The sequence below is a fragment of the Dromaius novaehollandiae genome, chromosome 2 (assembly GCF_036370855.1).
Source record: "Dromaius novaehollandiae isolate bDroNov1 chromosome 2, bDroNov1.hap1, whole genome shotgun sequence".
Classification (NCBI taxonomy): domain Eukaryota; kingdom Metazoa; phylum Chordata; class Aves; order Casuariiformes; family Dromaiidae; genus Dromaius; species Dromaius novaehollandiae.
The window spans coordinates 143,253,458-143,280,772 of NC_088099.1; the positions used below are offsets into that span (position 1 = coordinate 143,253,458).

General features: G+C 46.5%; 1 protein-coding gene and 1 long non-coding RNA gene across 4 annotated transcripts; one reads left to right on the plus strand and one right to left on the minus strand.

The window, feature by feature from the left end:
• Positions 1 to 1,207: 1,207 nt before the first annotated feature.
• Positions 1,208 to 22,765, plus strand: RRM2B (ribonucleotide reductase regulatory TP53 inducible subunit M2B). 3 transcript variants are annotated; one of them, XM_026119628.2, is made up of 10 exons: positions 1,208 to 1,304; positions 1,905 to 2,074; positions 8,320 to 8,475; positions 10,584 to 10,700; positions 11,657 to 11,790; positions 12,940 to 13,034; positions 15,430 to 15,563; positions 18,778 to 18,882; positions 19,901 to 20,014; positions 20,480 to 22,765. In XM_026119628.2, the coding sequence occupies exons 2-10, from the start codon at positions 2,033 to 2,035 to the stop codon at positions 20,630 to 20,632; spliced, it is 1,050 nt and encodes a 349-aa protein (XP_025975413.1). In that variant the 5' UTR covers positions 1,208 to 1,304; positions 1,905 to 2,032; the 3' UTR covers positions 20,633 to 22,765. The 3 variants fall into 3 exon arrangements, with proteins under 3 accessions (XP_025975413.1, XP_064363710.1, XP_025975416.1); XM_064507640.1 differs by lacking the exons at positions 1,208 to 1,304; positions 1,905 to 2,074 and adding an exon at positions 3,888 to 4,077; XM_026119631.2 differs by lacking the exons at positions 1,208 to 1,304; positions 1,905 to 2,074 and adding an exon at positions 4,253 to 4,370.
• LOC112994938 (uncharacterized) lies at positions 22,764 to 25,920 on the minus strand. The gene is made up of 2 exons (XR_010388008.1): positions 25,612 to 25,920; positions 22,764 to 24,714 (listed from the first exon to the last, which is right to left on the minus strand). It is a non-coding gene; the product is annotated as an uncharacterized LOC112994938 (long non-coding RNA).
• Between the last annotated feature and the right edge of the window lie 1,395 nt (positions 25,921 to 27,315).

Here is a 27,315-nt window from a genome sequence, read left to right on the forward strand (position 1 = left end):
CCTCTTTGGTGCTGTCTTTCACACTAGGTGAAAGGTATTTCTGTAGTTCAGAAATAACTTCCATTGAGGAAGCTTACCTGCTGATCTAACTCCCTTTCTATAATGTCCTTATAACTTGTGTATCGTGTCTCTGTATATAAATCTGTGTAAACACCGTTCTCAACTTTTTCTGCATCTGTACTCTTCACTGACTTTTATTCTCTGGCCTCCTGTTGCTTGGCCAAGCTACAGATACCTAACTTCCTAGGTTTTTTCCCCCCTTTGTCTTTTCAGACTTTGTATAACTCGACCTTTTTCTGAACTTTTCAGCTTTCCTAATTCTGTTTAGTAATGCATCTGCCAAAATCAAATATAAAATCTTGCAAATCCAAATTAACTAGATTTCAGTGTGTGGCATTTGTTTATCCCCAAGTCTGAATGTTCACACACACATTGAAATATGCTTGGTAATTGGTCATATGAAAGCTTCAGTGAGTCTTGAACTCGCACTGCTGGAAGCGCCCATGGCCTGCCTGGAAAGGACACCACCATGCTCTACAACCAAAACCCGCGTTTGTTAGAAATCTAACTTGCATCACATTGTAATCAGTGCCTGGCAGGAGGTCCTGGCATCATCAGAACATTGACGGCTCCTTTCCTAGCTGGAAATCATTTACATTGCTTTAATTTGCAACTTTGAGTATTTTATCATTGAACAGATTTGCTGAACTGAGAAGCACAGAGGGCATTAGTGGTTTTTTTCTTTTTCGTTTTTAAAGGGTTTTCTGGGGGATTGTGGGGTTTTTAAGAGGTTTTTAAGAGGATACTTTGCTGTCTTGCTTGAAACAAACCCCTAAGTGAGATTTCAACCCTCCTGCCCCTTTTTCATCCATGGCTTAAAACTAGTATTAGGCCCTTATCTCGTAGACTGTGATAGTTCAGTATTTCACAAGTGTCAGTGGGCCGAAGTCTCGGGGAAAGAGCAGTAGAACTGCAAAGTTCTTCCCGGCCCCCCACAATATAATGTTAATTTTTAGCACGGCACGGTGGCTTGCAGCCCGCCCTTCGCCCTTCCCGCTCTCGAGCTCAGTGCAAGAGCCGCCTGGCGCTCGGCTCCCGGGAAGCCCGTCCCCGAGTCGTCCCTGGCCACGCGGGAGCACAGCAGCCTCCCCCAGCTCCCGGGCACGGGCCCTGCCGGGGGAGCGCAGGGACGCTCCCGTGGGGCGCAGCGGGCCGGCTGCTGAGCCACCAAGCCGCTGGGGGCTAGAGCTCGAAGACAGCTTTCACCATCCACCTTGGAGCTCGTTTTAAATAGCGTAGTACAGGTACAGTTGAGTAATCTTATGTCCCACAAAACTACGGGTAGTGCTGTATTTTGTGGGTATGTTTATTTTGCCTGTAAACGACCTCTTTCACAATTTTGCAAGTGCTTTTCCATATTTCAGTATCATGTTCATTGTGTAATTAACATATGTAAAACAAAACTAACAGAAGGTGGGTTTTTGTTGGAGGTGCAAGAACACCCAACTGCAGTTTTATTGATCCTTCCATCTTTCATGGTACACTTACTTTGCTGTACTTTTCCTCCATATATTTTAGAATAACATTAAACTTTAGGCAGTAGATGAATAGACACTTACTGTGCATCTGTAAATGGGAAAGTGTGTTTTTAAGAAGCTATCCCAAAATACCTGAAGTCTCTCTAGTTGTTAATTATATTCACTTATGGCAGTTCTTACATCTTGACAAATACTCAAAAGGACAATCCCTTATTTGGAGAATTTTGAAACAGCAGACAGGTAGCCAGATTATTCACGTTAAAGGTAGGGAATTAAGACAGTTGATAAGCAGGTCAATTTTATTAAATAGTATGATTAGTACGCTTTAGAGTTGTAGGGTTTTATTTGGTTTTGTTTCTTTTTAAGGGGGAGATGCATGAGCTACTGGGCCATCAGCACAGTCTGGATTATACACACCAAGGCAATCTGTCAGTGCTAATGGGTCCCCTGGGTTTGCTCTATGGCAGTGCTCCTCTACGTGCTCTGGACCAAAAATGAAATCCATAGTATTCAATGCTCTGAAGTATGGCGCTGTGGTGAGTTGGAATAGTAAGAAATTTGTATGCATATCCTTGGGTAATACATAGTAAATGAAGGTTGACCGAACAAGAGTAGTAGTCAGATAATGGCAGATACTTTTAGCTGTACAAAACCATGTTTTCTCATTTTATGTTTGTTACTGTGTTTCTGGTACACTGCTTACTAATGTGATGCTCAGGCATGTGTTTTTGTTCTCATCAGAAAATGCAATTTAAGGAAAACAAAGCTCTTCTCGCGCTTAGGACCAGTCCCCTGTGCTGCACGGATCTCACCACTGAGCTCTCCCAAGCCACTGTCCCTGGTGAGACTTGAACTCCTCTCAACAAGGCGCTTAAAAAGCCACAGGGGAGCAGATCAGGTCCAGAAGAGTTGAGTACCTGGTCCTACTCCCTGTTCCCATGCTTAAAAACTTTACACTGGAGAAGGGAGATTTCAGTTATTCTGTGACAGCTATGAAACTCCCAGAAAGTCTTAAAAAAGAAAAAAAAAAGACCCCCCCCCCCGAGAATCCTTAATGTTAGAGAACTAACAAAACTAAAGTTAAATTTCTGGAAATCAGTGCGAGAATCTCTCGAAGCTCACCATGGTGCAGGTGTGCTGTGCACCTTCCCGTGGCTGTGGGTTGCTTGGGGCGGGGGGGGGGGGGGGGGGTACGGCCAGCCCTTGGGTTCGGGTGCACAGACGCAGCGGCAGGGACGGTGCGTGGGTCTGCGGCCGCCCCTTCTGCGGGGCGCACCAGGCACCGAGCCCTCCTCCTCCTCCTCCCCACCAACTCCCCCAGACTCTTTTGTCTCCATCTGTTCAGAGTCGCTTAATCCTACTTCTGTGTTGATTGTCTTGCGTCCTTACAAACTTCTGGGTGTTACTGCTTTTTGTTTTTGGATTCGTGTCCATGAATTCAAGCCTTCCTGACAAACTAGGCTCTACCCCATTTGTATAGGGCTTTTTTTTTTTTTTAATTTTTTTCCTACAGAATATTGTTTTGATACGGGACCCATGTGGCTAAAAGAAATGGAACTAAAGAGACTGTCCAGCGTAGGGATGAGGAAGGAAGAGGAGACAAACTCCAGTGCTTCCACTCCGTGGCCTGGATTTTAAGAAATGTTTCCAAGAAATGTTTCTAGTCCAAGTGATGAAAACAGATTTTAGCAGTGCTTTCACTAGAGGTCTCGCACTCAGAGGACAGCGCGCGCAAATACAGGGAAGGAGGCAGGAACATCTTACTGATGGCGAATGTCTCGGTGTGAGAAACACACCAGTTACACCATTAGCTGGAAGGCGTCCTGATGCCACTGTTAGCCAGGGCTGGTTTGAAAAACTTGCAGACTTTTTTCATACATAGATCGTTCTTCCTCATACACTTGGAGGGTGACTACTTTGGGACGCCTTTAGATTATGTCTCTGTAACAGCTATCAATATTATGTCCAAATCTGTGCACATTTTTTAGTAAACGTTTTGACAATATGATTACGTCTTACAAATTCGTCATCTCTGAGGCTTGTCTAAGATGTTTTCCTCATTTTTCTACGTTTAAATAAAAGCATCATTCTCTTTATTCGGCCTATGGTAGCAGCCAGCGCCGCAGGCCGAGGGCACAGCGCCAGAGCGGAGCCCCCAAACGCTCGCGGCCGCCTGCACCACGCCAGCGCTTGCTCCCCGCCGCCACAGCCTGGGGGTGTGCGGGAGCTTTCCACGGATTTTTCCTTTATAGATTTTTCTACTCGATTCTGAAATTATGAATGTATCTGGGAGGTGGATTTCCCCCCCCTCTGCTAAGAGACGCAAAAGGCCCCGGCGGCCGAGGCGGGGCCGCGCTGCGCCACCGGCGGAGCCCGCGGAGCCCCCGGCCGCCGGTGAGGCCCGCGCTCCGCCCCGCGGAGGAGGAGGAGGAGGGGCCGCGGCCGTTCCCCCTTCAACCGCCGCCGCGGCCCAGTCGCCGGGGCCATGGGCGAGCGGCGGGGCGGCGCGGCGCTGCGGCAGGCGGCCGGGCCGGAGCGGGTAAGGGCGGCGGTGCGCAGCCTGCGGGGCCGAGGGGAGCTCGCCGCTGCCCGGCGCCGCCGGAGGGGAGGCCCGGGTCGGGCCTGGTCGCGGGGCCCCGCCGGAGCGCGGCGGGGAGGCGGCCCCGGCCTCGCGGGCAGGGCGCCCGGGGCCTCGGCCTTGAGATCGGGGCCACCTGGGGGCCGCGGCGAGCCGCAGGCTCCCGGGCCGCCCCGCGGCTTGTGAGCACGCCGTTCCCCTCCTGCCCTGAACGTGAACGCGGCTAAGCATTTGCAGGGAGTAAAGCGTGAGAGGTAGGTGCTGCGGCTTGGGAGGGCTGTGGTGTCTGTCATCTCGAGACTGCCGGGGGCGCTGAAAATAAGCGTAGCAAATAAATACCATCATCCAGGGTTTGGAGCTCAGCCGCGTTTGGCTCCTGCTTTCCTGCTCGGACACGAGGGGGTTGCAGTCCGCTCTTAGTTTAGCGGGGCCCGGCAGCCTCCGAGTAGGTCTGCCTCCTATTCTGCCGTGGTACTAACACTGATTAAAAGCCATCCCTAGCGCTGAAAAGTTTACTGTCTCAATAGGTATCGCGCAACAGACAAGACACGGAGATACCACACAGCAGGAAAGTGGCCCCAGGCACCAGCTGCTGTTCAGATCTCCAGCCACTGCTCCAGGAGCAGAAAACTGGGCTGCCTGTCATATGTTTTAGGGCTGCAGAAGCTTGAAAGTCACCTGCAATTTGCTATACATAAAGTGATTTTTGGAGTCCATTTTTTATCTGTCATTGCAGGCTTTTCTTGCTCTGTTGGGAGTCATCTCACTAAGGCTCACCTGCACTTGCCCGAGTCCTTGCTTGCCAGGGCGAGCTGGGAATTTGCAGGGCAGGATGGAAGAGGCTTCAGTTTAGGCAAGTCAGCTTTTCTTCCTGCCCTCCCGTAGGAGTTGTGATATATGGAAGGCCTGGGTGTTATCAGATAGGCCTGTCTTGTGACCCTGGGGGACCTGAAGAGTTCTGCCCCCCAGAGGCATCTGAGCTCCTTTTGATCTCTCCTCCTGGGTAAGGCTCTGCAAAGTTCCGCCTGAAACCTATGGGTCTAAAGGCTGTCTTCTGCAGAGAAACCCATAGGGCCAACCCAGACTTTGAGGTTCAGCCATACTCAAGCTTATGAAAACTGGAGTGTGCTGTATTAAATACCAACCCAAGAAACCTTAATTTTTTCCTCTTTAAGCAATGACTTGCAATACCTATAACATGTATGTGCTCACTCTGCCTTTGAACCGGGCTTGCCCTAGACAAACATTAGTCCTGTTTTCCTCCCCTCTGGTGGGCAGAACCATCAGATGTTGCACTCCTCGTCTGCCATTCAGGCTGAAGTTGGCTTGCCCTAGATTGCAGGTGGCCTTCCTGGTAAGGAAAACCCTGTTTCATTACTAACGAAGCCCATACTATGCAGGGCTGATCTGAAGCCTTTGGGAGCTCCTGGGGTTCACCTGCACCCTCTTACTTATCCTTCCTCACACATCTTGAGGGTCCTTGTGTGTGTTTGTGTGAGCTGTATCACTAAGTCAGCTCTGCCAGCACTATTCTTTTCCTCTTTCCTTAGCTATAAGTAGTACGTGTAGCTTGAGACACATCCCAACAGCTGTTGCTGTGGGGTGATGGCTGTATATGTATATATGTTCACTGTTTCTTAGTTTGCTGAATTCGAAATTCTCAGGAACAGCTTCAGTACCACCAATTGGTCTTAGCATGCGCATTGGTGTTTTATTGACATCAGCAGAGAAGTTTATTTCCAGTAGTTGCAGAATATGAGATGTGTGTTTGGCTCATGCTGAGTGAACGAAAAGTAGCATGGTCTCATTGTAAGGTTGGACACTGTTTGGTATTGTGACAAACTTTTGTTGTTTTATGCACCATGGTGAGATGAAGGAAAAGAGCCAGGATGCTGGATGGAAGCAGGAAGCAGATAGGCTTTCTGAATGTTGTGGCGAATTGGGGAGACCATCTCTGCTCATGCCCCTGTGACCAGGAAAGTAGGACCAGGAGTATGTTGTGCTCTTGCAGGGAGGGCTGACAACTGCTCTGAAACCCTGGCAGCAATCAGAATGTGATGTGTATTAGAAACTTAAACTGAAGGAGAATTTTCTTCCATGAAGTTTCAGCTGAGTTGTACCAACCAATGTACTGAGTTAACAAACAGACTAGGTAATAAGTATTACTCAGATGAAACTTTGCAAAGAGGGCTAGAACCCCAAACTGGGAGAGACGGTACCTGCGTCAGAGCCAAACAGTGGCATGCCTACAAACTCCAAAATGGAGTGTGCATGCAAAACTCTACTCCATCTCCAGCAGGGATTATATGATATGGGAGGTGGATTGAGAGGCAGATTCCAGTATGATGTATTCTGTAGGGACTGACTCTTCCTTTCTTTTTAGTTTTCTTTTATTTATCTATTTCTTTTTTTCTTTTTTTTTTTAAATCCACACCACTTTGTAGTTCTGCATTGTGGCCCTTCTCAGGGTCACAAGATCCCCTTGAGTCAGCTCCTGGAAGCCATCCTTCTGTTTCCCAGCTATCAGGGCCCTCTGTTAGGGTGCGTGTGCTGCTTCATGGACCTTCTCTTCTTTTGCTACTTTTCTGTCTTTACTGTGCATTGACAGTATTTCTGGTGGATGTTGACCCCTCTCTCTATGGACTGCGGCACAGTAGCTGCTAAAGGCCATAAGGAAAATCACTAGTGCTTTTTGCTTCAGTGTTAGTATTCACTTATTCCTGCCATGCTGGAACTTCTATTTGTTCTTTATGTGCTCTGCTTTACTTCCACACACTAAAAGTATTATTTTCCAAATTATCGCTGTATGTTATGGGCCCAGCATACTGGTTTTTGAATGGCTTAGGAGCATCAAGACTAGCTTTAATAACTGCTAGTGCATCCTCTTAGGCTACGATTAATACTTGGGGGTAGTTTCCATGCAGTATTGAAGGATTTTGCTCAGGGAAACAGTGGGCTAACAAGGAAGACTTGCAGTGTAGCCTTTTACGAGGATGACGGCTGGTGCAGAAGTAGATGGAAGCACTAGCTGTATGCCAGGCCCTGAGGGCATAAGCACTGAGGCAGAATGTGGTCCCCTGCCATGCTTGAAACTCACCCCTGTTCTCCCCTCTAGATACCTCCATTGCTTCCTGGACGGTGCAAAGGTCTTGCCGTCTTGTGGTGTTCAGCAGAGCATATTAATAGTAATTATTAATCAATATTTATTATTTACTTTTATTATTAATAAACATTATATAATATTTATTGTAAGTTATCCTCTACAGCAGTGTCAGTAGGATCTCAGAAGTGACCCAGCAAGGTGTCCTGCTGATTAAGCTTTTGATAACTGTGAGGTCAACAGCACTTTTTGGAGAGGTTGCAGCATGCTCTCCTGACAGCTCATCACCACATCTGTCTTCAGCAGGCATTTGGTGGCATGTCTTGCACGGATGCTGTTTGTCACTGATCACAGGAGCCGATGGCCCTGTTCTTGCTGCTGTTCTCTGGTGTATCACCTACGTGTTGACCTTCTCCAGATCTGCTGGGCTTATAGGTCACCGAAGGAGCGTTGGGCCCAGGAGTTGCTGGGGAGCGAGCGTGTGTGCTGGGGGATGTGCTTCCTCCTGGGGGTGCTTGGCTGCTGGGACACCTTGGGGTGAGATAGGACTGTTCTCATATTAAACAGGACTGATCACTGTGATCCAAGTGACAATTTTTTTTTTAAGGAAGTCTATATGGACCCAAGAGCTTTGATGTACCAACTGAATTAATTTGAGGCAGCCTTGGAAGTGAACTGTGGATAGATATGGGCTGGCAGCTAGTGGTAGGTGACCTTGCACGTGTTCCCACAGTATACGCTGCCGCGCTGTGTGCTGTCTGCTCCCTGGGCTGTGTGAGTGCAGTTGTGATTTCCTCCTCCTACCGCAGAAAGACTTTCTCTTTTGCACTGAAGTGTCAAACACTTCCCGGCACCTGGCAGGAGGGCAGTTTGTTTAAACTGTGCTAGATAGCGCCAGGCAGAAAGGCAGTGCTCCCGGCCACGGAGAGCGCGTATGGAGGGCCAAGGGGCAAGTGCTCCGGGAGAGGGTAACGTGGCCCCCCGCGGGGGGCAGGTGAGTGTCTATGTGACAAGTATGGCTTTCAGGCCCTTCCGTCATGACGCAGGGAAGCAAAAGGAAGGCAGTAATGGTGCCCTTAACCAAAACTGTGCTCTGTCTGCAGAACTCCTCTCCGGATGCCCTTGAAAATGGTTTGAAACCTAATGAAGAGCCTCTTCTCAGGAAAAATCCCCATCGATTTGTCATCTTCCCCATCCAGTACCCAGACATATGGAAAATGTATAAACAAGCTCAAGCCTCCTTTTGGACAGCAGAAGAGGTGAGCTCTGGGGATGGTGGGGTGGCTTTTGGGCAGGGATCCTGGCATTTCATTCTTGGCTTTGTTGCTGGTTTGTGTTTTGTAACCTTGGGTGGAAGTAATTTTACTGCACATCAAGTGTCTGCACCTGAGGAAGGCTCCTTTCATAGCCAGTGGTAAGAAAGGTGCTTCCACAGGGCGATTCAGCTGACCTGTTTTTGGTGACCGGTTTACGTTGTTGTGGAATTGCATTCAAGGGAACCTCTTCTTTGACTACAGGAGGAGTCTAAATCAAATGTGGGGATCTGTATTTGTGTGTGTATATGTATATATGCGTGTACACACACAGGTGTGCACACACGTGCGCACACACACACACAGTGCTATGTTCTCTGAACCTCAGTTTCCTGATTCTCCGAGTGCTGCTACCTCCTTGCCCATATAAAATGTTCTGAGTGATTTTATGAGAGTGCTGTTCTTAAATATTAGGTACTTATTTTCCAGAAAGAGGAGGATAATTGGGGACACTGGCTAAAAATGCATCTAATTTACTCCAGAACACCCTGGTTAGATGCTTGTCCCTGTATTATAATGCAAACTGTATGTTAAGACACTTTGTTTTCCCTGAGGTTGCTGGTTAGCCAGACCTGAGGAGCGCTGTCTTAGCTAGCTGCAGGTGCAGCATGGAGACTTTTCAATGCCGCACTGAGCTACAGCGATTCCTGGCAGGTGAGCAGGGTGTTCAGCTCAGAGCTTCGGTGGTCTTCGCTCTTCCGTGAGCTGTGACCTCCAGTTGCTGCGGGATGAGCCGGAATCATCAACAGACACTAAGTAGGCCAGAAAGCATACTGGGATGAAACGAGTTTGTCTGTAGAAGTGTTATTCCTTTCCCTGCCTGGGAAACTTGTCCTGTGTCACTAGAAGTTAATTTAAGCTGTAGGAAGCATTTAAACTCCTGCCTGATTAGCATTACTCTTTTACTGTATTGGTGGTTTCTTCTCATACTGTCCTGCCATCTGTCAGCACGTTCCCAGGTGAACTGAAAAGTTAATAGGAGTGTGTTTGTGTGTATATATGTGTGTGTGTGTATGTATGTGTATATAAAATATTAAATGTGTGTGCATATATAATGTGTGTATATATGTATATATACCATATACACAGACATATATGTGTGTATATGGTGTATATATAGTATAAGTATATATCTATAATATTTCTGAAAACTACAGACAGACCTAAAAATTTTTATACATATATGTTTACACATATGCATATATATACTTTTATATGTAAACACCTATGTGTGTCTATATATTATATGTACATACAAAAAAAATGTCTTAGGTCTGTTTATGTTTTCACATCTGGCCCTATTTAACTGGTACTGTGGTTCAAAACTCCATCAAACAAACAAACAAATAAAAAAGGCCTATGCTAAGGAAGTTGTGGTTTTCTCACTGTGGCTACAACTCCGTCTTCTAGAGGAGAGCAGTTGTACAGCATTTGCCCAATGCCAGTCTTAGGAGGGATGGAGGCTGAACACCTGTCACAGGCAGAAATGCCCTCAGTGCATCTTTTGGCACACCTGGGTATCTGTTTCTTGCAATACCAACATTCATTGCAAGTAGAATGTTAAAGTGTCTCGTAGTGAGCTCTGCTAATCGATGCATGCTCATACTTATGCCAATGAGATATCAATGTTTTGCAAAATCTGATTTATTTATAATTCAAAAATTAACACTTTTTTATTCCATATTATTTCCCCAAATGCTGAAAGCTGCTATGTAAAAGTAAATTACATTCTCTTTTTCAGTAGAAATATCATTGCTGAAGTTTTAGGCCTTCTTGGGCTGGAACCCTAGAAGGTTTTGTGTTTGGTATGTATTTCAGAAGATTCACACCTGTTTGTGGGGAGAGTGGTGTAAGTTGCAAAGCAATTGCATGATGTTACAGTTGCAGAAACAAGTACTACGATGTCTGTTGCACATTTTACGTGTATTGAAATTCTTTATATGTAAAGATTTGACAGCAGACTCCAAAATCCTGCCTCGGTGGTTTGACTATGCTGCTTCTGTTCTTACCAAATTACAAGCACAAAAGGGCGGTAATGTTTTTCTTTTCATTAGGTTGACTTATCAAAGGACCTGCCGCACTGGAACAAGCTAAAAGCAGATGAAAAATACTTTATCTCTCATGTTCTGGCCTTTTTTGCAGCCAGTGATGGAATTGTAAATGAAAACCTGGTAAGAGCTTTGCAGAGAGCCTAAATGCTTACTCATTTTTATTAGCTAGCATCTTTTCATTTCGGTCATCTCATATCGGTGCCACAACTTTGTTATTGAATGTGTATTCTTGCTTCTCATCATCTCACCTTTGCCAAGGGAAATAAGCAGTTTGTTTTGCTGGGACGAGCATCTGAATTAAATTAGGACAACTGTGGTCAGCAAGACTCCAAATTATGTCATTCTTGGACACAATTTCTTAGGTCCAGCCTTCTGACTGACAGTGTTGATCTCCATTTCTCAATGAATTAATTAAACTCCATGCTTCTTCGTGTAATTGTGCTACGGCAGAAGTAGGAGGGGAATTGAGCTGTGTCCTGCTCAGCATTCTTTGTTTTGGTAAAAACCTCTTTTGCCCTCGCTAAATGGCTGCAGGAATCTTTCTGGGCTACAAGTGGGTGCTACTGAAGAGCTGGGGAAATCTCCCATTTCTGCTGAAATCAGTTCTGGGATGCAGAATGTCTCACCTCAGATTACTGCTGATATCTGAGTAGTAATATTCATTTTAGATCTTCAGCATCTAGAACACATAGAATATGTCATAGTGTGTGTGTGTGTATATTTCATGAACATGTCTTTGTCATATGGTTTTATTTTTTCAATAATGAGTCTGAGGCTTTGTTCAGTGTGAAGTTTTTGCTGCTGCAGTATTTTGCTGTTCCCCTCCTGTGCATGTGTGCTGTCATGCTTCATTGCACTTTTTTATGCAGTATGCATAACAGATATATTTACTTCCAGCTTACTTTCTTTAATTTCTTCTGCACCACACCTAACTTCTTGACGTAGCTCTTAATTAAATAGCGCTGAAGTATCCCCATCCATGGTAAAGATCATTTGTCTCTCTTATTAGGCTTGAGAGTACTGTTATGCAGGGTCAGTATTACCGTACCCATTGGCATACTTTTTGTTTTTGGTAGGTGGCACGTTTTAGTCAGGAGGTGCAGATCCCAGAAGCTCGTTGTTTCTATGGCTTTCAGATCCTTATTGAGAACGTTCACTCGGAGATGTACAGCTTGCTTATAGACACTTACATCAAAGATCCTGAGAAAAGGTAATTCTCTGAAAGTGCTACAGACCCATGGGAAATGTTGTCTAGTTCAGCGACACAGTGGTTGGGCAGCAGCAGCTGTCTTCTGTTTCACATTGACATAGTGTTGGAGTTGGGGACAGTTGGTTAAAGCTTTCTGGGTCTGCCTGCCTGACCCCCAAAATGGAGAGAAGTATTACTGACCAATGAACTTCCGTGGGAGTGTTGAGAAGGTTAGTTAATGTTTGTATAGAGTTTTGATTGTGGGAAATGCAGACTATGCAAAATGTTGGTAAAGATTAACAAGCCCCTAGTGGGTACTGTGCTTCTGAGGTGCCTGCTCTCGCATCAGCAAAGGATCTGCCTTGGCGAATTTGGTGCTCTTCACCCAGCTGGGATTTGTAATATATGCCAACCAATGTACTGGTTCCTTCTATATATATATATTTTTTTAATTGTTGGTGCTTTTACATATAACTCGAACGAGTTATTTTAGAGTACTGAGTTCTTTGGAAAGACCCATTGCCTTTGTCGCCTGGAGAGCTGTCTAGTCCAAGTGATAATACCTTTGAAAAGAAGTACTTCCCCTCAGAGACTCCGCTGTGGTGGTGGTCAGGCAGAGCTTGGTTTCTTAGGGTGGCATCCTGTGTGGTGAAGTGATGTCCTGCAGCCCCAAGACACAAGGCTAGTGGGAGAGTTGCGAGGTTTTCTTTCAGGTATTTAGTTTTGGGAACAGAGACTGCACCTGCGGGAATTGTGTCCAATTCCTTTTGTGGAAAAAAGAAAGATGGACTTATTCATGGAATTGGGAAAGATTTGGTTTAGCTTCTGGAGCAGGGACTAGCAACCATCTGGCTTGAACTATGAGAGGCAGCATGACCTGGTGGATGAGCACTTCTTGGATAGGTAGGAGGCCTGAGTTCGCTTCCTTTCTCTGCAGCTTACCTCCTCTGAGACCTTGGTAAGTCCCTTTCCCTTCCTGCACATGTGCTTCCCTGTGCCCTCTGTTATCAAAGATCATACGCCCTTTGGGGTAGGGACTGTCTGTTACTCGATTTAGTTCAGAGCCTAGCATGGTGGGTTCCACTGCCTGTTGGAGCCTGCAGAGACATCCAGAAGAAATAAATCACTTTTGCATGGTTATTTTGATGTTTTCTTTGTTTCCTTCTATAGGGATTTTTTATTTAATGCTATTGAAACAATGCCTTGTGTCAAGAAGAAGGCAGACTGGGCTCTCAAGTGGATTGAAGACAGAGAATCTACTTTTGGTGGGTAGCCTCCTAAAAGTTGTTTCTGTTGCACATGCCACAAACCAATCCTCTGGGAGTGAGCTGCAGCCCTGGAATGTGAATCAAAATTTTCCAGAGGTGATGCAGTGGCTTTGTGGGTCTCTGGGTTTAATTAAAGGACTAGAAATAACTTCTGGTGAGCATATATGATTTAATCTTCAGATAAACCAATATAATAATGGTGATGCCCACCGGAATCACAGCTTGAAAAGTGCTTGTGGGTTCCTCTGTCTGTCTTTTTTTCTTCATACCAAACCACCCTAGCTCTTTCAATCTTTGCTTGTAGGTCTTGTTTCTTAGGCTTCTGTTTCCCTCTTGTAGTTGGTTCCTGTCTTGTGCTCTAGCATTCGAAACTGGATGGCTGAAGTCTTACAAGTCCAGCCTAAAATGAGAGACTTATTCCATGTTCTCATAGGCAAACCCATATGACATTATTCTTTTTTCACATTGGCGTGACTGAGCCTGGGCAAAATCCAAGAATCATCTGTTTCCGGTGTTTCTGGCTTGCTCTTGGGACCATGCTTCCAGTATCGTATCTCATCTCAGAGCAGCCACACTGATTCAGCTTCCGTCTGCCTGCTACAGGACATCCTTTCTAGTGTTCTGCATCCAGCTTACAGTGCTAACTCTAAAAGATATGTTGTAGTTGAAATGAATAATGGGCAGACTGTGGTGGATTTCCTAAACCAGACATCCTGTATGCTTAGAGAATGTATAGGAGATGGAGAGATTCAGACAGACTAACAAAATACATCTGAGTATCACTCTCTCTCAGCATCTGTTGTTCACAGCACTTGTTTGAATGGGTTTCCTTTTGTAGTCATAGATTCTTCTGTCCCGGAGCCTTCCCCCCAGTTTGGCTTTGCTTGCTGTGTGCGAAGTCTCCTCTTCATCTCCTCCATTAAGCTCCCATCAGCATGGGGTGCATGAGGAATCAGAAGGTTTATTAACTCAAAAAACAATGTCTTTAGTTCCCCCAAACATACTCCATCCTATCCAAATGTTTTGGAATTTTTTTCTTTCCAGGTACATTTCTGCTCTTCTGTTTTTTCATCTTATTGAGAAAGTTTCCCTTTGAAGATGTTTTTAGGGCCAAGGTCTTACATTTATGGAATATGAGATATGTTACATGGAGGTGGCTGGCCTGCTTGCTTGCTTGGCGTTTCCTTCCAGACAGGGTACCTGGCCTGCAGCAGCATTTCTGTAGCTTTGGCTGATTTCTTATGCTGCGGGTTCGATTTCTGTACTTGTTTTGTGGACTCTCAGCATGCACAGAGATCCCAAATTGCACTTAGATTGATGCTGCTGATGGGAGATTTTGTTTCAGCATAATGCATTTGTATGATAGCTAGTCAGATGAAATGTCAGTTAAGATTGCATTTCATTCATCATCTATTGTATGAGCAGTCTTCTTCCCCTCGTCTCCAAATGTAACCTAGGAGATTTTTAGTGTTTTAGCATAAATTATTGCCTTATAAACTTAAAAGTATCACAGAAGCTACCATTGCTCTCCATGCTTTTCTCCTAACTGGGGTTTTCTTCAGAGGAGCCAGCAGATGGCGTTTGCATCTCGTTAAAGTGTGACATCTCTTTTGGGGGGATGTTTATTTATTTATTTATTTTCAAACAAACAGAAGAATCTGTGCAAATCTCATGGGGAAGAGGCACTGGCACTTAATGCAAAAGCCCTTCACTTTGAAACATACCTAGGGATCTTCTGGAATTGTTTAAAATAGAGTATATGGAATGATACGTCTTCACCAAGCAGTCAGATGATCTTGTAGTCTAAAGACATACATTCCTGTAGGAAAACAGGAAAAAACTTTAGAGGAGACTGAAATCAGTAATGCTGTGATTTCCTTAGATGGGAGGTGGGATAACAGCACAAATAACTATTTGGGTGTCTTGGTGAATTATGTTCCATGTTCTTCCACTCTTACAAGAAAATGCTTTGAATGAAGGTTCCCATGGAGCAGAAGTTAAGGTGTTTTTGCCTGTTTCATAGGAAGTCATCTTCTCCTTTCTAAATGTTAATTACACAGCCATTTTTCTGTCTTTTAGCAGAAAGATATGGGAGTACAAATGCCTTAGCCACTTTGGACCATTAAGCTCTTTCCCTTCTGACCTTTTTGTGGCTGTTTCAGTGGGTGCCCTGGTTCTTCTGTTCTGCTGAGTGTGTGTGTGGTTAAGTGCTGTTGCACGTGTAGGCCCTGTGCGCCTTGGGATCTGCTGAAAGATGTGGTCAGATATGGCACCTGGTGCTGCAGCAGGGTTACCTCTCCTCCAGCATTGGTCTGTCTGATGCAAGTGGTGCACTTTGGTAACGAGCAATGTACTGTTTTGTGCCTAACTGCAAATGTGTTACATTAAACAGGTGAGAGGGTGGTTGCCTTTGCTGCAGTTGAAGGAATCTTCTTTTCGGGTTCCTTTGCTGCTATATTTTGGCTGAAGAAGAGGGGCCTGATGCCTGGATTGACTTTCTCCAATGAACTTATTAGCAGAGATGAGGTAATTTGTCATGCCCTACATATTGTCTGGGGAGGGAGCAAGCTTCCAGTAGAAGGGTGGAATTTTTTCATAAAGATCCCACAGTCCTGCTGGAACAGCCCACCTCTGTCGGTGGGCTGGGTGGGAGGGAAGCTGACACAGGCCAGAAGGGGGACAAAGCAGATGAGTGGGTGCAGAAGCAGTGGTGGGGCAGGAACCAGTGAAAGAGAATCCAGCAGTGCCTAGGGGCATGTTTCTTAGACAGGACAGAGCTCTTACAACATTGGCAAGGAGACAGCAGGAGTCTCGGTAGGTTCTCTTGATAACCAGTGTCAGTAGCAGAGCTTTCCAGGGAAGGTTCGTTGCCCTGATGGGAGAGAGGTCCTGGTTACCCTGCCAGAGAACTGCAGGCTGGGATCTCTAGTACTTCTCCCACAGTCAGCCGGCTGGATGGGCTTTAACATCACCTCTTAGGTAGCCCAGAGAAGAGATTTGGTTTCCACAGAGCAGTGCCTGATCCTGTTTCTGCAACCTGACAGAGGAACTGCAACTAATGACTTGTAGCAAGATTGGAGTCCTGTGAAGGAGCAGGCTATTCCCAGAAAATGTTTTAAAAGGGGAAAGAAACAGACTTGGGAAAAAACTAAGTTCATTACTAGTGAACTTAGAGCCTAGGTGCTCTGTGTCCCTCAGCAGAAATATAGACATCAGCCGTGCCCAAGTTCATTATGTGATCGAAAAGGTGGAATGAATGGAGGGAACATGTGCTTCCCCACTTGTTTTCTTGTGTGTGAAGGGAGGCAGTGGCCTGGCTGCAGGAAGCCTGGGTTTGGAATTGCGCAGCCTCTGACTGCGGTGTGGACTTGCTTTGGCAAGGTCTTGGCTTGCTTGTGACTTTGAACCTGGCTCTGGCTTAACTACTTTGGTCAGATTGAAGCAACCTCCTTGTCCCACTCCCCATCTTCCTCCAGTTATAGGTGCCAGAGCTTGCAGCTGGCCTTCTGCATTGCCTGGCTAGCTGCAGGCATGTTGTTGGAGAAGGAGCAGATCTTGTTCCTCTCCATGTTCTTACGTTACTGCGCTGTCATCTCATGAGATGAAGCTGCTACAGGCCTGCATTAGAGGGGAGAGCTTTTTAGCTTAAGATGTGATGTGTCTGTCAGAGGGGCCACGTGCCAGTATGCTGAATGTGGCAAGCCTCGCGCTTTCTTTTCACTGCTTCCTGGACTGCTGTCTGCCAACTGGCAGCAGTTCCTTATGGCTGGGGCATGTCTATAAGGCACCACACAATTTATGGCACTGTCAGCACTGAAAAAGCTGAAAGACCAGTTGCGTTTGCAGTATAAACTTGATGATGGTTGAACTTACTATAGTTGGTCCAAAAGAATAAAGAGCTGTATCATAATGGAAGTAATCTCTGTGGCTTAGATAAACTGATTTGCAAGGAGGCATTTTACAAGATGCCTTTAATAAATAAAAGGCATTTATTGAAGAATGTGTTATGACTGGAAAATAGAACCAAACAATCCTTCAGCCTTGACCTTTCTTATGTCTTCTTTTTCTGTGAGTCATTATGAGCTGATCCATTCAAGTGGAAGTACGTCTTTGTTAGAAAGATGACTTGCAGATGAATGAGATGTAAAATCTCTACACAGCAATGTAACCATACTTCTCTGTAGTGTCCAGCACCAAAAGACCTATTTTGTTTTGAGCTCCGGTGGCATAATTCCAAGTGGATAGCTATTAATTATGAGGAGTAAGACATATTGCACAAAGCACCTGCATTGAAAACCAGGGAATACTGCTAGAAAAGCAGCAGAAAAAAAAATTCAATAGAAAAGTACACAATGAGCTTTTTTCTGATGCACCTAAGTAGATACATGTTCAATGCTCAATATATTATTGAGCTACAGACTCTGTCCCCAGCCTTTTCTTTGAGTCAGTGTAGCCTCTGATTCTTAATGGTCCAAGGCTGCTGGGAGCACCAGCGAGCAGGCTGCACTGGTCTGGGAGCTGGTCGCATCCTGGATCCTGCTGGTGCCATTGTCCGGAGCAGACCGCAGGAGGCCCTGCAGCAGGCAGCGCAGTTCCTAGAGGGGAAGTATTTCCCAGCTTACTTTGTTTCAGGCTGTTTTATGACCTGAAGCATGAGGATTTCATAGCTTTTCAGAAAAAGCTTTTGCTTCTTGTTTTTGTTTTAACCGTTGCTAATGATAACACTGGATTGTCTGGGCAAAGGCCCCTAGTCTGCTAAATGCTTCTGTCTGGTTTTCGCTCTGAATGTGCTCTTGTGGTACTCATATACTTTAATCACCATATTGTAGTAAAGAGGAGACACAGGGTACTGTTGTGCTTGGTAGTCTGGCAGAGGTGGGTATGACTGAAGCCAGAGGCTAGAAGCTGTAGCCAGGCAAGTTCAGCTAGAAATTGAGACCCATCTTAGAGCAGCAGTCTGATAACCACCCTCAGACCCTGATGGACTGATTGTACCCTCACGTTGTCATATACTGGCTGGAGGCTTTTCTGGAAATCTTGGAATGAATGTAATTTATTGGGCTCCATGCAGGATAGCTGGGTGAAATGTAGAGGCTTGAGTTTGGTGCATTGGGTTGAGGCACTGTAGTCTTAAATATTACAAACTTATGAATGTTGTGGTAGCAAATTCTTCACAATAACTGCACATTGTGTGGAGAGATGATTTGTTAGTCTTGGATTTGGTTACTCTAATCAGTACTGACCTTTTTGAAAATGCTGGGAGGAGAAGCAGGGGAAGAAATGCTAATAAAAAGAATTTAAAACAAATATTTCTGTATTAGAATCTCAAAGCTGAGAGCATATAAACAACTTTTGTTAACTGACAGATACTTTTGCAGGTCCTGATGCAGGAGTCTTTCTGTAAAAGCTCCCTGATGGGAGGCAGGAACCCAGCAGGGCTCTGCATAAAATCTTTTTCAGTAGAGCAGTTCTCAAAATATTTGCCTGAATGAATTGGAGAAAAATGTATGCTGATAGTTGTTTTGGCATATACATATAGGATTTCAGATGTTACTAATTGGATAGTAAATGATAAGTGGCCTTATGGGTTTGCTGCATGCAGTGACATTAGGACTGTCATGAAGCAGACGACTAGGAAGTTTAAACCTAAATGAGGCTGCCTCAAAATAAGAACACTATGTGGAGGTGGGAAAAAACGATTAATTTTTTTTGGGGGGGGGGAATGTCTTTGGTATTTCAGGGTCTACACTGTGATTTTGCTTGTCTGATGTTCCACTATTTGGTGAACCGACCATCAGAAGAGAGGGTCTGTGAGATCATTGTTAATGCAGTTGAGATTGAGCAGGTAAGTCTAGCCAGGACATGGCCACGGGCAACACAGGAGGAATTTCATGTGCAAAAAAAAAAAAAATTAACTTCTAACTTTTGGAATTTCCCATATTTAATACCTGGCTCAGGCCTGGATCCCTGATGTGTTCTACCATCTTTTCCCTCTTTCTTAGCTGTGAGAATAAAAGGCAGAGATTTGCTGATGCAGTTGTCAAGTAACTGTGAGAGGCTGAAGCTGGCAGCTGGGTTTCCTGTTTCATGACAAAAAGAAGAAAGGAGAAGTGTTTGCTAACCTCTGTCCTTCCAGGATCTCTGTCTCTCTGTACTAGTATATACATACCTGTTTGTCCTCCATGAGAGCACAGGGCTTGTTCTGGCCAAATGTACAGTGCTGTGTTTCGACTTTTCTTGAAATCATGGTTAGGTCCTTTCACATGAAGTACGAACAATCTTTAACTACAAGTTTCTGCACTGCTGAGTGTTTTGTACGATCATAGCTTACTTCCCCCCCCCCCCGCCCACGTGTCATCTTACTCCTGCAATGATGACGAATACCCCAGCTTTGCTGTATAACACTGACAGGTATTGCATCAGTGCCTAAACATGTACAAGACTTGGTTCAGTGCTCATACATCACTATCCCCTCTGATCTGCCATTCTATAATGGCTGGAAGCCAAGGAAAACTGGATGTTTGTAGGTCTATTTCTGTTCCCAGTGGTAAGGTCTCTAGGTTCTGTTGAACTTGGAGGTAAACCTTTCACTGAAGCTTGGGAAATTTTTTTTTTTGAGTCACTAATGAAAATTCTTGTGCCTTTTTCAGAAAAACATACTAGAAATAAAGCAAGATACAAGCAACTGCTGAAGCAGAGCAGGAGACACTTGTTGAGTTCAGTGATGCTAGCTATTTATTTCAGCAACTGCCTGGGGAATCTGAGTATCACAAATTGCGTTACTGTGAAGAATAGGTGTCTTCTCTCCTTTTCCCACTCTTAAATTTCGTTTCTCTAAATGTCGTCTGTGTTTTAACTTCTAGGAGTTTCTAACAGAGGCGTTACCTGTAGGTCTGATTGGAATGAATTGCACTTTGATGAAACAATATATTGAATTTGTTGCAGACCGGTTACTTATGGAGCTTGGATTCTCAAAGGTAAGAGATGAAATTGTCAGAAATGCTGGCCTACTAGAGCAGCCCAGGAAAGCTGTCAGCACAAAGCATTCTCTTAATGGGCCTGGGACCAGGTTGCATTTAGCGCTTGCAGTTTCTGTGAGTGACAGCTGAAACCACAGCATTAATATATGCACTTCATTATTTAAAAGAGCAAGAACAATTTAGGCCATTGTTTTCCTTCAGCTGCTGTGCAGGTTTGTAATGGGAAACTTCTGCCCTTCTCAAGTGCTACAGTTCTAGAAGGCTAATAAGCACCTTGCATGAGTGAACTTGACCACGGACCAAGCTCCTGGGGAGTGACAGTACTGGATTTGCTTAGGTAGATGCCTGTAAATTTTACAGCATATTACAACTAGGGGTGATCTAGATTGAAACAGTTTGACTGGTATTTTTTTAAAGTTGCCTTTTCAGAATCACCAGTCTAATAGTGTCCATCTTCCCTAGGTCTTTCATGCAGAAAATCCTTTTGATTTCATGGAGAATATTTCTCTGGAAGGAAAAACAAATTTCTTTGAGAAGCGTGTTTCAGAATATCAACGTTTTGCTGTTATGGCAGAAACAATGGACAATGTTTTCACTCTGGATGCAGATTTTTGATACCTTGACAAAGAAAGGATGACAGTTTCCTTTTCCCCATCTCACTTTCTGCTCTGAAGTTGTCTCTACTTCCTCTCCTGGAATTGGAGTCTACTGGGTTTTTTTTCCTGGCTTTTCGTGGTATTTGTCTGCAGAGTAAACACATTTTGCTCTGTTATTTAAAAAAAAGGTCATTTTTTAAAAATTTATATGACTTTTTAAAAGGATGGCCTTTTTAAGATTCCCTTGATACATCTGCTGTGATTGCTGTCTTTAAAAAATGACTTGGCTACCACTACTTTTTTAAGACTACATTAGTGTTTTAAGAAAGCAAGCTATGTATTTGCCTCATATTATGGTATTTTAATCTGAAAACCAGATGAGGTATCACTCTATGTATATATGTTGCTATAAATTATTTTCATGGTTTGTATTTTCATGTTTATAGATTTGATCTAGAGTAAATACTCTTCCCTTTTGTCCTGCTTCAGAAAGAGTAATAAGTGAATGTGGAAAGACATTAATAGGCTATGAGCTATAAAATTTTATTAAGCCCAAGGATGCAGTTTGGTATCTCCATTAACCTGGGTTCTGTCTGAAGCAGTTCTCATTCTGATTGCCAACCTGATCTCTACGGTAGAAGTTTAAGGCAAAAATCATTCATATTTGATTTACAGCTGTTATTAAGCAGGTCAGCGTACCTTGAATAGCCCTTGGAAAGGCAAGCCTGTAAATAATAGAGAAAAAACACATCCTATAGTTTGACTTGTGCAGCCTGCTTTTCCCTGCTTCTCTTAACAAGTGCCTTATTAAGCAGCTAGTTGCTGGGCTGAGTTGCAGTCAGTATCGGAAACTGGAACAGCCGGCCTTGGGTGTTGGCTTTGCTCTCTCCATTGTGCTGGGTGATTTGATATTCTCCCCTTCTCACTTTCACCTGAGTGCTGATGGTGTAAGAAAGCATATCATTCCCAGGGATTATCTCTTGAGGTACTACAGGCATACAACCTGAGCTGTAAGGAAACCCCATAATGTATTGAGGTACTTTCAGGATTGGGTTTTTAATTTGAACCACTGAAATGTCGCAGAAGAGCTTTTGGTATAAGGTATTAAACCCTTTCAAAAACAAATCTCCAAGTAGTATGGATTATCAGCGTTTTACAAATGACTGCTGTATGGTTTTCAGTGTGTTCCAGTGCCTGAAAACTTTTTAATTTCCCAATAACACACAGAGAATGGAGCAGCTGAAGAATGGCTAATACGTTGTAGTGATACTTGGGATGAGAAAGATAGTACCCACTTGTAGGTGGATTATTTGCAATTAGATATGCTCACTTCCCTCCCCCCCCAAGGAGAAGAAAGTGTGCATGAGCTAGACAAGGGGTTCCGCTTTATTAAACCAAGCGTTTTTTCATAAAATCCAGCACTTCATGTAGAGCTTTTATAAGAGACTTTCCTTTTGTTCCAAATGTTATGTGCTGCTTTCAATATGCCTGGCATAAGATGAGCTGGCAGTTCAGGGTAATCGGTGATGGGATGATAGAAGTCCCATTTCCCTGCCAGCCCAGATGAGCCATGGCCCAGGCTGTCTGAATTCCATCAAACAGGTCCTAGTGTGGTTCCTAGTGAGCAGTTGTCCCTGGGGTAAAAATAAGCAGCAAAACTGGCCCTTGCTTTTTGTTTGGTCTAAGCAAAAGATAATGATTTCTTCATGAGCATGAAAACAGGACAGCTCTTTTTTAGAGGAAAGCCTGCCTCAAATTGCCGTAAAGTACTTGGGAGGCAGAGGGGGACCTGAAGAATACAAGAAAAAGCTGGAACTGGTGTCACTCAATAACATCCTGCAATTGCAAAAGAACTACAGACTCCAGAGACAACCCAGCACCTTTTGCAAATACTGTGTTGATGTGGGAGAAACAAAAATGTTGTAAACGGGTCTGTTGGAGAAATGGAACCTGTTTATAGTCACTAAAAGCATTTTTTTGCGTTGTGACTTAAGATGAAAGTACACAAAATATGTAAAGGTTTCATATTTGAATGTGCTCAGGCTCTCTAAATGTGTATGAGATTCCAAAGTGTGGTTACAATCCCATTTCCCCATTTGTGTGTAAAATATTTATATAGTTTCAATAAAACTTGAACATGGAGAGGAAAGTACCTTTGTTTGCTAGTTCCATGCTTTATTGTGATATCTAAAATAAAATTAGGCTATGCCAGAGTAGCCTGGTGTTTACAGCTTTTTGGATTGTGGGATAAAGGTCCTTGTGCCCCACATGCCATCTTGCACTATGTGCTTTCCACTTGATGTTTCTTCTTCTGGGGAATGGGGTTTGCAGTCTAGGGAACTGAAAGAAAATTTGCTTCAGCATTTTCTAGGTCAAGGAGAAACTCTTGGGGAAGGTCCTTTAGATTCAAAGAAGAAACACCCCAGAGCTGTGATGTTACTGGGTGCTGTCGGACAGCTGGGGCTGGAGAGGAGCTACCCCTCCACCTCTCCTGGGCACGCTGGTAGTGCTCGCCCTGGTGAGTGGCCTGGAAAGCTCGTTGCCTGTTGTTTGGAGTTAAAACATCCTTGTTCTGTGCGACGAAGAGGTGGCTGAAGTTGTGATCTTTTCTAGGAGGCCAGGAGCTGTAAATTGGTATGTGTGAGGGCCACCTCATGCCTGCAGCCCCCCTTATGAGTCTCTCCTGACTGCTGGCAGAGGCTGGGTGCAGTGAGGCGCTGGGGCAGCTCCTGTCTGCTGGGGGACACGATGGCCTGCTGGGGTGCAAGCTGAAGGTGCCTGTGGGAGCTGGCAGGGTGAGCTTGGGAGGTTGCATAAAAAAGCATGTAAAAGCAGCAGCTCCTGCGCAGGGACCTCCCTATTGCATAGGAGACGCGAGAGGAAATGCAAATGTGGCCCTTTGTCGGATGTGAGAGGTGTCAGAGGGAAGCTGCAGACTCTATCCTGTGATGGAGGGACAGGTTAAACAGCGTTTCTGATGCCTGAGCCATCCCTCTTGGCATGTGGGCTGGCAGCAGAGCTGCGCGGCACCCTCCAGTCCCCCCTGAGGTATTGCTGCGTGCCCCAAACCAGCTCCTTTCTGTGGGGCCTGCCTGGACCGCTGTCTTCTCCCGGCACTTGCCCAACCTCCCTGCAAGCGTTTTCCTCTCCGAGGGTGCCAGCTGTGGGGCCGGGTGCCCTTGGTGCATCCATGTGCAGTGGTGGGGGGCTCAGCCCCCTGGGCTGGGCGTCTGCTCCTTGGCTGTCGCGGCCCTGGGGAGGGTAAGAAGGGAGATGGCCTGCAGGGTAGGCTAACGCGCTGGCCTGTGAGCTGCAGCACCTGGAAAAGCAGCACGTAAAGGAGCGTGAATTCCTAAGTCACCTCAGTTTGAGTTGCTGGAAGGCCTCTCTGAGCCCATGTGCTTCTGCTCTGCTGCTTTACGCGTCCAGAGCCGCTCGGCTCTTGGCAGGGACAAATACCTTTACAGCTAAGCTCTGAGGCAGAAAGCGGCAGTCACCCAGAGAACATTGTCGAGGCTGGCAGGCTTGAAGGCACTTATTTCATGCTACCTGGGTTTGGCTCTGTGCATCTCATGCAGCAGCTGCTACACTTGCAAAAAGTGCTGGGCGCGGGGCGCATGCAGTGATGCGTCGCATCTACATGCAGGCTCAGCTGCAGGGTGGTGAGTGCTTTGGATGGGACGTGGGTGCTTGTGTCTGAGCTCCCGGTGCAGATCCCTGTTAGAGCTAGCAGGAGAAAGGAGGCGCTTCCGCAAGGGTTCGCCTTGTCCTGAAGGACCTGTCTGCAGCGGGCAGGCGCTCTCCTCGGGGTGCTGCGAGGGGAGCTGAGGGTGGCGGGTTCGGGTGCGGCTGTTTGCACCGTGCAAGTCTTGAGCCCGGAGGATCCAGCCTCTTGAAATCCAGACCTGCCTTTGTAGCTCCCACTGTTTTCATTCAAGCAGAGAAATTTGGGTCTTAGCAGAGCTGATACTGATGAGCACCAGCCACAAGCACTGAATAAAAGCTGAGGGGACGCTCTGCGTTGTGCCCTGCTCTCTGCCCAGCTGCCGCCGCACGCAAGGACACGGCGCTCAGCGGGGCAGCAACTGGCCCTGGCTCTTGCTGGGAAAGAAAAGAAAGCAGAAGACAGAGCAATTAGCAAGCTTTCACTAAACTCTTCGTGACAGCCCCTAGTTTGTATTGCTGGGTTGGGAAGATTTTTTACAGCGGGTTGAGATGTGCGGTACGTGGCAGCACACCTTGAACTGCAGCTGTACCCCAGCGGCTGACAGTGCGCGAATCTAATCCTGCCACGTTTTTCTTCCTCGCCTCTGAATGCTATTAAACTGCCTGTCCAGCCCCTCTGCCAGGCACACCCAGCCAGTCAGCAGAGCGTCTCCCTTCCAGCCCTGGCGGCTGAGCGGGGCTGGTTTTCCTCCTGGTGGAGCCCTTGAGTCAGCAAATATTCCTGTCTCAGCCACCAGCATCCCCAGACCCCTTCTGGGAGCGAAACAGTCACCCAACAGTCGTATGTTAATATTAAAAGTAGCTGAGCCTGTGTTTGCCAGGAGGATGTTTGTGTGGCTGGGAGGACTGCTATCTGCACTGAGCCGTGCAGAGATAGACACATGCATATATAAAACGTATAGCAACATGCACAGTTATAAAAGCACAGCACACGCTCGTAAAAGAAGAGCTGAGGGGAGAAGACTACAACTGCCGTCTTTTATCAAACCCTCTCCCTGGCGCGGAAGGGTGGAACGAGGAGCGCAGTATTGCTGGAAGAGGCCCCGTTTCTGGTCTGCCGGCTCTGCCCTGCTCGTCGCTGCCGGGTGCACGCGAGGGCTGCTCGAGCCCCCGCGCCTCCTCCCAGCCCGGGGCCCAGGTCACCTGCGCCGGGGGCCAGGGCTCTGGCAGCAGATTGCGCTGCTAACCAAAATCCTAAGCTAAGGCTTTTCAACTTAAAACACAGGCAAACGGTAGGAATGGCTCTGTTTGTCCTGCACAGGGTGCACGTACCTGTTTCTGAGAGCAGCAGCTTCAGGTGTTGGGTGGGTGACGGAAAGCAAGTCCCAGCCCAGCTTCCCGCGCTCTGCGGGTCCCGTGGCTGCAGAGGGGCTATCAAACGTTAAAGAAAAGTCCACAGCCAGCTCAGTTTGTAGGACGTGTCTGCACAGCTGCCACAGAGACAGATTCAGGAATTCCCTGTTGCAGTTTTGACCTTTCCAACGAAACAGAAGAGGATTGGTGAGTGACAGCCGCAGGAGCCCTGTGACAAGCAGCAGCGTGGAAGGGAAAGCAGCAGCCAGTGCCACTGCTGCTTGCGAAGCCCGGCTGTGCAGGCTCGCTCACCGCGGGTCCTTGTTCCTCTCCAACCTGCCTCAGCAGCTTCCCCAGGAACCGTGTCCTGCCTCGGGGCTGCTGCTTCTTCACGTGTACCGCTCATCATGGCAGTGGCTCCAGAGTAGCTGCTGGCAAATTCGTGTGGACAGATTTTTATCGTCAATCTCTTTTTTTTGCTGTACTATATAGTTTGGTTAATGTTACTCTGGGAACGGCCCTGGGTAGCTGCTGTAACGGCAGGACTGTGTTTGATAGCGCTGAGGACAGCCACACCACGGAGGTGTGGGTAAGTCACTGGCCATGCTTTACGCCGTGGATATTTAGTCCTTTGTGGATGCAAAGTCCTGTGTATGGATCGCCCTGCGCCGGGGAGGAGGAACCCCTTTTTCTTTGCACTCTGTTGCTCTTAATCTTTTGAAAGGTAACTCTGTAGGGCAAGGACAGCCGCTTACAGGCTCCCTGCTCAGTGCCCAGGTCCTCCTCACCGCGGCGCTGATGGAGCCGGTGGAGGGTGAGCACTAGCACAGCGCGTTGCAGCGTGAAGCACCCGTGCATCGCTGGGCATCCGGGTGCCGGCCCGGAGGAGCCGTGCTTACACCAGGAGCTGGCACAGGCGCTGGGACGCTGCGCAGGGATTTCCCCCTTTCCGAAGAGCGCAATGCATCCTCTGTACGCGGCTGTGTCGGGCTCTTAGTGAGAGGGGGAGAGCAGCTGCAGGGTGCTGCGCCGAGCAGCTCATTGCCGAAAGTCAGGAACCGACCATGGTCCTGCCACGGCGGACAGGCCGCCCTCGGGCGCTGTGTGCCAGGCAATGCAGGGTGGTCGGTATCGCTACAGATTGCGAGTGCTGCAGAGGCATGAGAAGGTAAATCACCAATACTGGCACAAGCAGATTAATGGAAAGAAGGTATTTTGGATGCTTCCAGGGTTTCACCAGTGGGAACCAGCTCTTGCTTCTCTCCCTCTGGTGCCCAGTGAATGTCAAAAAAAGTCTTCGCTGTGCACAGTGCTGATCGCTAGATGGGTCGTTAGGTGACCTGCTCAATCCTGTTCCTAAAAGCCCCTCCTCAGTGCCATGCAACACCTCCTGCTCCCTGGCCACGCAGAGAAGGGAACTGCTGGGATGTGGCCAGCAGCTCTGGGAGGCTACTTTTTGGCCTGCTCTGCGCCACGGTTGATTTGGTGATACAATGTCCGTTCAGCTGTGGCTCACGCTGACGTCCTGCCTTGTTTGGACTCAGCTCCCGAGAAGCTGCCTTCCAGGAAGCCTTGCCTTGAAGCACATGGGAAACAGCGTCAGATGCAAGCTCTGTGGTGCAGCAGGGAGGCTGACAAGCCGTGGGCAGATGCTGACAAGCCCCATGTGTGCTAGTCCCGGTC

Excerpts from the sequence above, each read along its gene's own strand:
- RRM2B (XM_064507640.1), top strand. The coding sequence starts at position 4,024 with ATGGGCGAGCGGCGGGGCGGCGCGGCGCTGCGGCAGGCGGCCGGGCCG. Across the intron at positions 8,476-10,583 it reads CCTTTTGGACAGCAGAAGAG|GTTGACTTATCAAAGGACCT; the intron begins GTGAGCTCTGGG and ends TCTTTTCATTAG. Across the intron at positions 11,791-12,939 it reads ATCAAAGATCCTGAGAAAAG|GGATTTTTTATTTAATGCTA; the intron begins GTAATTCTCTGA and ends TTCCTTCTATAG.